Here is a 13,692-nt window from a genome sequence, read left to right as displayed (position 1 = left end):
GGTACAAAACTAAGGGTATCTGAGTAAGATATGGCTTTAGTTACTGGTTCATTATTGTAACTAATTTAAGATATTAATAATAGGGGAACTGGGTATGGGATATCTATGTATTATCTTCATATTTTTCTGTAAATCTAAAGCTGTTCTAAAAAATAAAGTATACATTAAAATTTTCTGAAAATAAAGTAAATAAAAGAACTGTATCCTTCTTTCTAGACTAGCACCCACCACTAGGCCTTCCTGGGAGTTATTGGGCATAAACCTGAGCCTCAGGTTAAAGTTGCTCTCCTCAAATCCCTTGACACCAAAGGCTTGTATCCTTCCTGATTTTCTTATGAAATCTCCTAAATCAGCCTCAGTTCTGGGAGTCCAGACCAAGTCTGATTCTTTCTCTGCTGTGGGGCCTTTGCACTGATTCTTCTCTATGAAACACTCTCCATCCATCTGTGAATGGCTGACTCCTTCTTGTCACTCAGATCTGTTTGCATATTCTCTCCTTTTCAGAAAGGAGAGAACAAGGATCTCACCTAATAAAGATCAACCTCACTCATGCTGTTTCATTTCTCCCATGCCATTTCCACTGATGATTATCCAGTGCCGATAATGCCCTCACACAAGACAGTCCAATGGGAACTGGAAAGAACCATAAGATCTGCAAGTTGGGGAAGGGGACCTCGTGTTGTAGTCATGTTAGTCGATCAGTCATGTCCAACTCTTTGCAACCCCATGGACTGCAGCCCACCAGGCTCTTCTGTCCATGGAAATTCTGCAGGCAAGAATACTAGAGTGGGTTGCCATTTCATTCTCCAAGAGATCTTCCCAACCCACGGATCGAACCCAGGTCCCCTGCATTGCAGGCAAATTCTTTACCGTCTGAACTACCAGGGAAGCCGTAAAGGGGAAACTTAGTGGTCATTTAATCTAAGTCCTTGGCTGATGAGAACTCTCACATTCCTTAATCCTGGTGGGTGTTTTGTTTAGTTTTTGCTTGTTTACAATGGTTACAGACAGCTGGTGAGCAATGATAATTCTGTCCCACTGAAATGGTTCTCGGCTGTACACATTTGACTCTCAGAGCAGGCTATGTAGGTTGAATTAGCCCTGGTTTCAATTAAATTCTAGGTAGGTCATATCCACCTTCAAAGAGGAAATTTTCTCTGCTCCTTGCCAATGCAAGAAACCCATTCTTCCCAGGGGACAGTCATCTCTGAGGGTGTCACAAAAAACCTGGGAGCTTAGCTCAGGAAGTTTCAGGGATCCTCTAATTCCTCTTCTTGATCAGGAGGTCATGCTCCTAGATGACCTTCAGGCCTGAGACCAAAGGCTCACCCACACTTTGAAGTGAAGATGAGGGTGGGTAAAGGGTGCCCCGTTACGACTGAATTTCAAGTAAATGGCAAATAATTTTTTGCACTAAAAATATGTCATGGGACACAGTTATACTAAAATCTATTCATTGCTTGTCTGAAATTCAAATGTAACTGGAAAGCCTATATTTTATCTGGCAATCCTACAGATGAGGGATCAGCATTAAAACTAATGACTCCCCTAAGATGAAACCTGGGATTAAGGGAAAAAAGAGGTCACAGTGAGCCATGACTTTTTGAGGAGAGGAATGAAGTTGGTTTCTTTCACGCTAATTAAGCAATCACAAATGACCCCATCAGAAATCCAAACTCGTGATTAACATGGGACTCAAGACCAGGGGGAAAAAAAATTAAAAAGGTTAAGAGCCAGAGAAGCAATCTTCACACAAACGGCAGCCAGCAGACGGAGTTGGTCCCAGGCAGGCAGGTAAGAGCAATGCCTTTTCACCCACTCTTTCAGAACAGAACAGGGTTTGGGAGATTCCAGTGGACTCCTCCAGCCTCCCTGATACCTGGATGTCAGCAGAATTCTCCTCAATATTCACAATTCTCTGACTTTGGAGGGTTCACAAAGTCTCCTCCTAGGTCCTACCTCTAGACTGCCCGGAAGCAAAGCAGAGAACCAGGAAAAGCAGTTATTCGTAGGCTGTAATTGGTTCGTGAACAGCTGTGTCTAGTCCCCTGAAGAACCACTTTTCTTGGCTCAGGTAGGATGAAGTTCATTTGCTGTCCCGCCACTGTTTGCCAAGGCTCGAAACTGGAGGTATAGATTTACAGAAAACAACTGAATGCAGAATTTGTTTTGTGTCTGTCATTTTGAACAGAGTTCATCCCACATTATTCACCTGAGATGATCAGTAAGGTCAAGTGTGACTTCTTTACAACTGGGAAGCGCAAATGGCACATGAAATGCCCCAAGGAAAGGGTTCATGGGGTGAACTCTCCACTCCCCTTTCCCACTTCTCTTCAGCTGTTTTAAATGGGCTCATTAATATAACTCCATGGGGATCAGACCTATGCAATTCACGAGAACAATAGAAGGAATGGAAAACGTACAATAGCAAGGAGAGAAGAGAAATCATTGTTGGTTTTTAATAAGCACACTCTAATAATGACCACTGAAGTTCACGAGCTTTTTGTTTGTATCATAGTTTAAAATTTCATATTTGGGGGACAGTTTCCTTTGTTGGAAAATGGGCTTGAAGGATGCTGTGCTAAGGCACATGCCCATTATATCATCATAGCCTTTTATTTGTCCAAGGATTGATATAAAATAATACCTCTGGAGAGAAATAACTCCTCTTATTAATCTGTCTTGAGCCAGGGAAAGTAAGCAATGAATTAAAATGCTTTTTGTTTGTTTCTCTACAAGTTTATGGTATAGAGTCAAATTAACTCTCAAATCACAACTCAGTTTGAAAGTTTTATCCTTTTGTTTGTGGTTTTTCTTCTTTGAACTTAAATTTCAGTTGGTAGAAAGGGGTTAAAAAGCTGAGCAATTCCCACTTGATATCTGTGAAAGAAACAAGTACAAGTCCTTGCACAGAGAGAAAACAGAGGATTTGGATGTCATTTTTGGTCACCTAGCGAGAATGTCTTTGTGGGTGTTTTTGAGATGGTAAGAACACTCTGGATGCATGAACTGACACCTGTGTGCCCCTGCTGCTAGGTGTCCCGTGGCCTGACCCTACAAGATGCCAAGAGAAGAGGCTCACTTCTTCTATGGTTCCCCCAGGAAAGGGCACAGCCACTCTTACATCACGGCTGAAGAGTAAGTTCAAAACCAGACCCAGCGGGGTTACAGTTTGTTGTTTGCTGACACAGCCTCTGGCTTCCACAAGCACATGTCTGTCTGTAAATCTCTCTAGTGTTTATTTCTGCAGAAATAAACCTGGCAATGAGGTAAGGAGACCCTGAGGTCCTACGAAAGGTCTCAGATTTCTCTGAGGCCAAAGAGGCAAAGAGGGAGGGAAGGCAAAAACCTGGATCTTGCCATTTTTGTTTGCATTCTTAGCTATGAGGCCTTTACTGTAGGTTCCCAGGCTGAAAAACCTCTGTCTGAGAGCATGATGCCTCTGTCCTCAAGCCTTGCCTGTCTACTCCACTCAGGCTCCCAGAGGTGGTTTGCAGATAGAACACAGGCAAGTTGCCAAAGGACAGTGAGGTTGAAGGGCAGGTGCATCCCTCCACCTGCTGACTGAGTCCAAGGTGAAGAGGGTGGTCATAACCTTTGCATCAATGCTTTACCCTAAAGAAAGGTGTTTAGTATTATGAATTATTTTAAAATAAGTATTTGCATGATTAAACATTTCTAAGTGCTAAGCAATGTACACCAGCTCAAGATGCTATTCTCTCCTTTGAAAAAAATCTTAAAACCTACTGGGAGAGTTAGGCATGGGAGTAATTTCATCAGGTGTAAGTGCTGTGATGGGGACATAAGCCACAGGACATACTCTGCAAGGACGAGAGTGGGCAAGGGGTGGTGGCAGTGGGAGGGGCCCCTCTCTGAGTGGAGACTCCAATGGGACAAATGAGGAATCTGGGTTTTGTTTGGACCGTCTCTCAAGTGATCTGCTCAGAACTTCCTGCAAAACTGCTGTCTTGGGAGAAAACTGTTGAATTGCTTTACTGGAGTGAACTAGCAGGGGCAAGAGAGATGGAGAACCTGTCAAAGGCACTGAAGAGGAATTCAGGCTGGAGTATTTCTTCAGAAGACCCTAGTGGGATTCTCTAATATCCCTGCATGGTCAAATGGGATGTGGTGGTGAGATCTTCTGAAAAAAAGTCCCAACAGCAAAAAAATACTCTTGAGGGGTGCAACTGCATGTGGTATTAGGTAGTATATTTTTCAGGATTTACATGATGACTCAGCAGACCCTACCTCTGTGAAACCACAGTTGAGAAGTTCTCAGTTGAGGTGGCAGAAGCCACTTATGGAGCTCGTGAAAATGCAGCTTCCTGGGCACTGCTGCCCAAGAGGCTGACTCAGTAGGTCTTGAGGTCAGGGGCCCAGGATCTGTACTTTAACACGCATCTCAGGCAACTCCCTTGCAGGAGGTATTTGGGTGACATCTGAGGAGCCCTGCCCTGCTGGGCAATGGGTTCTTATGGTGTGTCTGGCACATCCCAGCATTTTTGGCTCTCACTTCCTATGTGTGAGGAGTTCAAACAGAGCTCTGTGTGTGTGGAGATGCCCGAGGGGGTGACCACAGACCTAGGAGGTAGAATGAGAGCACAGGCATGCTGGGAATGGAATCATCTGCCTTCAGTCACGAGAACCCACTGAATGCCCTTGTAACAGCTCCATTTCAGGAAGCGGTGATGTGGTCAAAAGGGCACTGGCTGGGTACCTCAGGCCAGTCGCTGTGAATGCTGGTTCTGTCTCTCTCTGGTTGTGCAACCTTGGGCATATTACCAGCCTAAAGTCTTGGGGATGTCAGATGTGAAATGAATGTCATACCTACCCCTGAGGATTGTTGTGACAGAGCCAGTAGCAGGGTGCTCACCATAGTGCTTGGCAGGGTTGTTGTGAGAATTAAATAATCTAATGCATACAGAATGGTTATCATGGTTACCCAGCTTACAGCAGACATTAAGTCAAAGTTAATTTCTGTTTCTTTTTTGTGGACTGACAGTTGGGGAAAATGTTTTAAACTAGCCCTGATGGAAAGATAACTCAGTCCACAGAAGGGTCAGCTGCCACTGCACCTGTTGCACTTGGAGCTTGGGTGCTGGGGCCCACGGCACTTAGCACTGCTGCGTGGACACACACCTGAGAGGCTCCTAGAGATGGTTCTGTCTCTGTATATGCGTGCTGGACGCCCACGGGTGCCTGGTGTGGGGTGGGGTGGAATACTCCTGGGAGATGCTGCTCTGATCACAAAGCCCCTGTGAAGAGAGAAGATTGACGCAGGTTTCATCATAATCTGGAGCAAGGTTTCCATACCAAGGTGGACTTGTCTGTCTCTCGGGCCAGGGCTGCAGGGATTGGCATCCTGATAGTGATTCTGGGAATTCTACTACTTCTCAGCTGCTGGTATTGCAGACGACGAAGTGGATACCGAAGCTTGAAGGTCAGTAAAGTGTTCCCACCACTGAGTCTCTCCAGTTCCAGGACCTCTCTTCTCCTTCTTTCTCTGAAGTTCTGGGGAGTGTAGTAACAGTCTCACAATCACCTCCAGCACTGATTCATGGTTCTGATGCACCTTTCTCTACACTGTATGTCTTATAACTCTTCCTTTGCCTCTGCCCAGGCATGAATCCCAACCAGGAACTTGGTCCATCTTTCTGATTCCACTCACAGCAAACTCGAGGGCCTGCCTATGTAGCTGATGGTTTTGGGGGGCAAGGGGGAAGGCTTCGTGGTCCTCTTGCACAGTTGAACAGAAATACATGAGACACGCCAGGTCTTACCAATCCTTCTGGGGATTCCCACTGGCTCTGTTACTCCCCTTAGTGGCCCATTCTTCTTATCCTACCTCTTCACCCCTTTCTTTCCAGGTTTCCTGGGAATTCCAAGTTCTTCTAACTCTATTAGCAAGCAGTCCAGCATAGCCAGGACCCATGTAGCCATCAGTGCGGTGAGGAAACTGCCCACCCCTCAGCAGCACAAAGCACTGCCAGGTTTTTAACAGGCTCCTCCCTCCTCTGATGCTCAATGTGGTTTTATTAGGATTTTTGCTCCTTTACCCATATGAGCAGGAAGTTAACAAATGACAGTGTCCAGTCTTGGGGTAGCAGGATCCTTCAGAAACAAGCAACATCAACAAAGTCACTAACCTGTGAAGACTACAGGTTTCAGAAACCTTGCTTCAAAGACAGGTAGCAGTTTGGAACTTGAGCATCCAAAGGCATTCTCCACAGTGAGCAACAGGATAGAAGGAGAATTGCAATTTTTCTTTCTCCTCTCTCTTTATTACAGATCTGAAAGCTTCTGAGGTTGATATATAATGGGAAAAATTTTATCTTTACAAAAGATGTTGGAAAGTCCCCTTCCTCATTTAGCAACACTTCAGAGAAAGTGGTTCTGTGATGGAGAGGAGGGCTGGTCTGGGTGGAAGTCTAGAGCCTGGCAGTTCCTGAGAAGGAGAAGGGGGAAGTGAAAATGGTAGCTTCAAATTCTTCTCCTTGCTGGAAAGCTTGGGAAGTCCCATGTGACCCTTTTCCTAATGGCCATCTTGCCATGGTGTCCCAGATATAAATCATGAAAGGGTGAACGTGGGGAGACCCAGTCACCAAGCAGCAGCCCTCCAGTGTGGTGGCATTTATGGGAAGGAGAAGTTCTTGAGTCTGAATAAGACTCCAACCATAGCAAAGCCTTGGGTTGAGAGGTTAGGGAATATAACTCTTTGCTTTCTGCTATATACGCTTACTCCTTGGAAGGAAAGTTATGACTAACCTAGATAGCATATTCAAAACCAGAGACATTACCAACAAAGGTCCGTCTAGTCAAGGCTATGGTTTTTCCAGTAGTCATGTATGGATGTGAGAGTTGGACCGTGAAGAAAGCTGAGTGACGAAGAACTGATGCTTTTGAACTGTGGTGTTGGAGAAGACTCTTGAGAGTCCCTTGGACTGCAAGGAGATCCAACCAGTCCATTCTGAAGGAGATCAGCCCTGGGATTTCTTTGGAAGGAATGATGCTAAAGCTGAAACTCCAGTACTTTGGCCACCTCATGAGAAGAGTTGACTCATTGGAAAAGACCCTCATGCTGGGAGGGATTGGGGGCAAGAGGAGAAGGGGACGACAGAGGATGAGATGGCTGGATGGCATCACTGACTTGATGGATGTGAGTCTGAGTGAACTCCGGGAGTTGGTGATGGACAGGGAGGCCTGGTGTGCTGTGATTCATGGGGTCGCAAAGAGTTGGACACGACTGAGCGACTGAACTGAACTGAACTGATACACTTCATGTGTACCTCTAGAACAGGGTTATGACATTGCCTTATAATTTGTTACTTTTTGCTTCTTCCACACCCTCTCTTCATCCCATTTGGAGCTGATGCAGAGAGGATTTTTTATTCCCCTTTTACTTCCAGAGCCTAGCATAATGCCTGGCACACGGCAGTCAGCCAATTGTATGGCATAAGGATTTGGTCTCACTCTGCTGTTGACTTACTGGTGGCCTTAGATCTTCATTTCTCTGAGCCTCATTTGCTCTATTATACACCTAGACACAGACGACATACATGATTCATATCACTTTTTATGTAATATATGCTTTCTTCTATAATTAAAAAAATTAATTCTATGTTTACATATTTAAAAAAAATAATTAGTCGTTCAAGGAATAAAAGCTCTACAAACTCAATATGTTGGTATCCATTCCTTCAGTTCAGTTGCTTAGTCGTGTCCATTCCTTCAGTTCAGTTGCTTAGTCATGTCCGACTCTTTGCAACCCCATGAATCACAGCATGCCAGGCCTCCTTGTCCATCACCAACTCCCGGAGTTCACTCAAACTCATGTCCATCGAGTCGTGATGCCATCCAGCCATCTCATCCTCTGTCGTCCCCGTCTCCTCCTGCTTCCAATCCCTCCCAGCATCAGAGTCTTTCCAGTGAGTCAACTCTTCTCATGAGGTGGCCAAAGTATTGGAGTTTCAGCCTCACCATCAGTCCTTCCAATGAACACCCAGGACTGATCTCCTTTAGGATGGACTGGAGAGTGAAAAAGTTAGCTTAAAGCTCAACATTCAGAAAACTAAGATCATGGCATCTGGTCCCATCACTTCATGGCAAATAGATGGGGAAACAGTGGAAACAGTGTCAGACTTTATTTTTCTGGGCTCCAAAATCACTGCAGATGGTGATTGCAGCCATGAAATTAAAAGACGCTTACTTCTTGGAAGGAAAGTTATGACCAACCTAGATAGCATATTCAAAAGCAGAGACATTACTTTGCCAACAAAGGTCCGTCTAGTTAAGGCTATGGTTTTTCCAGTAGTCATGTATGGATGTGAGAGTTGGACTGTGAAGAAAGCTGAGCACCGAAGAATTGATGATTTTGAACTGTGGTGCTGGAGAAGACTCTTGAGAGCCCCTTGGACTGCAAGGAAGACTGTCCATAATTTCTAGCTTGATGCTACCCAGACAAAAAAGCAAACTTTTCCCCCTTATTCTGCTTCAACACTCTCTTATCTTAAATGCGTTCAATGGACGAATGATAGTCTGAGCCATGGCCTCCGATACTGAACATTTGCCTGGCTGTTCAACCTGCCATCCTCCAGTCCTCTTGCAGAGTTTCTGGAATTTTTATGACATTTAAAAACTGTGTTTAAATTCTCTGATTCCTTTTAATGTTTTAAAATGGAGTCATTTACTTTTAAAATTAATATTAAAATCTTGTTTTGAGACTTTCGTATCTCCTAAAAAGCCAGGTTGGGGATCAGCAGTCTAAGAAATGTAGGTAAAATTATGTAAAGTAGTGCATTAAGTACTGTATTTAATTACATAATTACCTCCCTGTCTCTCTTTGGTGATTCTGTTTTCATTATAAAACAGAAGAAGATAAATGACGATTAATGCAAGCTTCAGGTACCACTTTTAAGCAACCTTTATTAAGCCTTGAAATATGTTTATTTTTCCACTTTCATTGACCACAGAATGGTAGAAAGGTTGGTTGGAAGTAAGGCCTCCTAAAATTTCTTCCTTGCCCAACAATTCCTCTTGGACCTGAAAAACATCTTTTGAAAGGAAAGACTGCTTTATGCAGAAATGCGTTTCTGCAGAAAAATGATTTATAAGGCATTGGAAGTTGGCTTTCATATATATGAATTTTATTCTTTCACTTCTAAGTTTAGGACATAACACTTCTTATTCTTGGGGAAAAATTCAAAAGCTCTCCTGACAGCTCAATTTACACTCACATCTTTCAGCGTCATGTTTCTCAGTGTACACTCAGGGGCCCCTGCACTCAAATTACCTAGGGTTCTTGCTAAAATGTAGTCTGGGACCATCTCTGGTGGTGGGACCCAGGACCCTGTTTGAACACACACACTGAAGTTTGATGCAAATACACAGAATTGGCAGTGAACTGGGGAAGTGAATCAAGCTCCTAACCTATGGTAGGTGAGAATTAAAAAAATAAGGAATAAAACCAATAATCGAGGTAAAGGGAGAGAATGCATTAACATTAACACACCTTGTGCTGTGCTATGCTGTGTTTAGTTCCTCAATCATGTCTGAGTCTTTGCAGCCTCAAAGACTACAGCCCGCCAGGCTCCTCTGTCCATGGGGATTCTCCAGGCAAGAATACTGGAATGGGTTGCCATGCCCTCCTCCATGGGATCTTCCCAACCTGGAATGGAACCCAGGTCTCCTGCATTGCAGGCAGATTCTTTACTCTCTGAGCCACCAGGGAAGCCCAAGAATACTGGAGTGGTTAGCCTATCCCTTCCCCATGGGAACTTTCCAACCCAGGGATCAATCCAGGGTCTCCTGCATAGCAGGCAGATTCTTTACCAGCTGAGCTATGCAGGAAGCCCATTAAGCACCTTACTGGAGGTATATCACTGGTAGCTGTGGAGGGGAGCAGAACCTCCTTGGATCCTCTAGTCAAGATGGGGTCCTTGTGCTTATATACTTTCAAAAGGTAGTGTCAATAATGATTTCAGAGTAGAGTTTAGGAAAACTTCTTTACAGCCGGCAGACTCTATAGGTACCAGCCCCAACCATGTCTGGCCTCATCCAACTGATGATCCAAACACTTCTCCTTCCTGGGAGACCCGTACGGATGCCATTCTCTTTCAACCCAGTAATGCCAATAATCAACCACAGTCTACAGACAAGACTATGGAGGAGGCACTGAACAGGCACAGCCTTCCTGTTCCAGTTCCCCTCAGCCAGGACCCCAGAGAGCTGCTCATGCCCTATTGGTGGATTTGGTTCACAGATAATGTTTGGGTCTGTAACTTATAAAAATGGAATTAGGTGCAACCATTTGAAAGTAACATTTTATATAAAAATCTTAATTTCTTGTTTATTTTTTGAAAAAAATCAAAAGATCTGGCAAAACTTCGCAGCTAGGCAGTGGTTTGTCCCTTTAGAAGGGACACATATTCCCTCCTTTTCTATGGCCCCCACCTGACCTCCTCCTTCCTCTAAGGGTCATATCGTAGCAGGATCATGTCAGGCACAGGCAATAAGGAAGTTCATTGCCTGGAGAGCCTGGGACCAGCAGTATCAGTATTACTTGGGAACTTACCAGAAATGCAAATTTATAGGGCTTTACCCTATACCTACTATATCAGAAATTCTGGGTGTTAGCCCAGCAATCTGTGTTTAACAAGTCCCCCAGGTGACACTGCTGCATTCTAAAGTTTGAGAATGACTACTGTGGAGAGGCTCTGCCATCCCTGGGATTCTCCAGAGAAGTACTGGAGTGGGTTGCCATTACCTTCTCCAATGCATGAAAGTGAAAAGTGAAAGTGAAGTTGCTCAGTTGTGTCTGACTCCCCACATCCCCATGGACTGCAGCCTGCCAGGCTCCTCCATCCATGGGACTCTCCAGGCAAAAGTACTGGAGTGGGTTGCCATTGCCTTCTCCGTGTCATTATGGGGAAGGCAGAAATAGACAGTGTCCCTGCTATCAAGCTGTTCCTATGTTTCTTCTCACTGTGAAACCACCTCCTGCCTCCCTAGCTCTGATCTACTCCTCTTGTAATCATTCTCTGAGATCCAGTTTTATATTTCACTCTTCTCCTTCCTTTCAAAAATATTCATTGACTAACTAATAGATGTCAGGCACTGTATTAGGTGTTTTGTTGTGCTCAGTCATGTCCTATTCTTTGTGACCCCATAGACTGTAGCCTGCCAGGCTCCTCTGTCCATGGGATTTTTCCAGGGAAGAATACTGGAGTGGGTTGTCATTTCCTCCTCCAAGGGATCTCCTCGACTCCCCATCTCCTGCATTGGCAGGTGGGTTCTTTACCACTGAGCCACTGGGGAAGCCTAGTTCTGAGAGTTAGGTGACATTATCTTCATATTACTGATTAAAACACTGGAATTCAGAGAGATTAAGTGACTACCTGAGGATACACTGAAGATAAGTGCCAGGGCCAAGATTAAAACTCATTCTTAAAACGTCAGCTTCCTTCTTTTTTTCTTTAATGGACTCAATTATTTTTTTCTCACCCATTGACCTTCATGAATTCACATTTCAGGACAAAAACATTCATGCTGGTACTCAAAGTACGCTAACAGGAAGATGTTCACATGAGGGGCTTGGTCAACAGGACAGCAAATTGCCTTTTCAAGAGAACAATTGTGAACCTGTGGTAGGTTGAGATCTTGCATCCTGGTGTTTCTGTATATGCCTACTTTTAACTCTAATGAATAAAATATTGCCATTTAAAAAACAAGGGCAATGTGAATATATTTAATGCTACTGACTAAAAAATGGTTAAAATGTTAAATTTTATATGGTATATTTTACCATAATAAAAAGTAAATAGTAAGATTAAAAACAAGGGAATTCACAGAGGTTTTCTTCAATTGTGTCCTCTCATATCAAGAGTTTCCTGGGTCAATAAAGAAACATCTACATGTAAGGCCCAAAGGAAGAACTTGGTTCTGGATACAATGTCCTTTTGTCTCATGCTTTTTAGTATAATTGCTTTGGTCCTGAACATAGACATAACAGAGGGAAAAAGTGCCTATTATTAATTGTATAGAGTTGCACTGTCCAATAGTTGCGCTGTAGCCACTAGTCACATGCGGTTATTGAAAACCTGAAACGCAGTACTCTGAATTAAGACATCCTGGAATACGTACTAGATTTCAACAACTTAGTATGAAGAAAATAACATAAAAATCCACTAATGAGTTTTACACTGACTACAGGTTGAAGTGATAATATCTCACTTCAACATGAAAGTGGGGTTAAATAAAATATATTAGTGAAATTAATTTTACTTGTTTCTCTTAATTTTTAAAAATGCAGCTACTAGGAATTTTAAAACCACATATGTGGTACACTCTATTTCTACTGGACAGTCCTGGTATAGATGCAGTAATTATAGCTTTTGAGAGCACTGGCTCCAGAGCCAAATTCCTATATTTGACTCTTAACTCCATGACTGGCCAGTTGTAAGACATTCATCAAGTGATTTAACCTCCTTGTGCCCCAGCTGCCTGACCTGTAACATAAAAACAATGGAAATATTCCTAAGGTTGTTGGAATTAAATGAGGGCCTGATACATTTGTGCTCTGTTGATAGAAGCAACAGCCTTTAGACACAGCTATCAGGATTTATGCTTGTGGTAAAGATGCTGTGTGATCAGTGTCTGTAACAGGACTGAAAAATTCATAAGTTAGGGCTTGGGGCTTCTACTGATAAAGATAATCCAAGGAGATTTGGGGGAAGCCACTTAGCCTTTTTTCTCCCCCCACCACCGCCCAAATGCTTCAACATACACACTTGTGTAATTTAACATTAATTACCTCATTGGGTGGAAATTAGATATGGACAGTTAAGCGAACAAGTTTCAATCCAGAGCAAAAGTATAAACATGATGCTAACCATTTTGACTTAATCCCTCTTCCAGAACCATGTGTGTTGTTGTCAAGCCCATGCTCTCCTTTCTCATTCTCACAGATTCCCAATGCTCCACCTGCTTATGAGAAACTGTCTGCAGAACAGTCACCACCACCTTATTCTCCATGAGAGCCAGCGAGGCCTTGAGAGGTGCTGAAATGATTTCCCTCATGCTTTTGCTTGAATTTGATGTGGATATGCAATGTTATGCTTCAGAATGCTGTAGAAACAATGTATATGATCTCTACTAATAAGCTAAGTGTCAAATTCTTTGTAGGGCAACTGATTGAGGAAATGATAAGAAATGTTAAAATGGGAAAAACTTTGTCAATAAACATTGTAATGGATTGATACTATCTGTGCCAGTAATAATAAATCTACAATGTTATTTTCTGAGGGACAGCATTCAAGTGCTGTTCTGGGACCACTGGATTTCTTTTTAAGTTAAAATGTGGCTAAAAACTAACTACTATTCTGATTTTTGAAGAAGCAGCCTCTTGACCAACATGAACTCTAACAGAACAGTTGCAGGTTAGTCTGTGTTATGGAGTACTCAAAATGATACCTTTACAGGTTTAAGGTCGAGAGCTGAATGACCTAACAAATTACAGTCAGATTAATCTGATCAGGAATCAGTCATGTCTCTTTGTGTTCTACAGTTCCATGGTGCAATAATAACACACTGCAGAGATCCTGTATTTTTAGTAATACAGTTCATGCAGTTCTAATTACATTTCACTTCAATGCTCAATGCTATGATAATTAATGACAAGGATTTCCTGTTAAATCA

The 13,692-nt window shown here is 43.2% G+C and overlaps 1 protein-coding gene across 1 annotated transcript; it reads left to right on the top strand.

Annotated features, from left to right (window-relative positions):
- The first annotated feature begins 3,052 nt into the window (after window positions 1-3,052).
- Window positions 3,053-13,070, top strand: MLANA (melan-A). The gene is made up of 4 exons (XM_055580236.1): window positions 3,053-3,138; window positions 5,344-5,440; window positions 11,529-11,642; window positions 12,963-13,070. Exons 1-4 carry the CDS (start codon window positions 3,062-3,064, stop codon window positions 13,029-13,031), a joined length of 357 nt encoding a protein of 118 aa, XP_055436211.1. The 5' UTR covers window positions 3,053-3,061; the 3' UTR covers window positions 13,032-13,070.
- Window positions 13,071-13,692: the final 622 nt, after the last annotated feature.

This window comes from Bubalus kerabau, chromosome 4 (assembly GCF_029407905.1).
Source record: "Bubalus kerabau isolate K-KA32 ecotype Philippines breed swamp buffalo chromosome 4, PCC_UOA_SB_1v2, whole genome shotgun sequence".
NCBI lineage: Eukaryota > Metazoa > Chordata > Mammalia > Artiodactyla > Bovidae > Bubalus > Bubalus kerabau.
The sequence above is the reverse complement of the archived record's forward strand: the minus strand, read 5'-3'. Positions and strand labels throughout refer to the sequence as shown.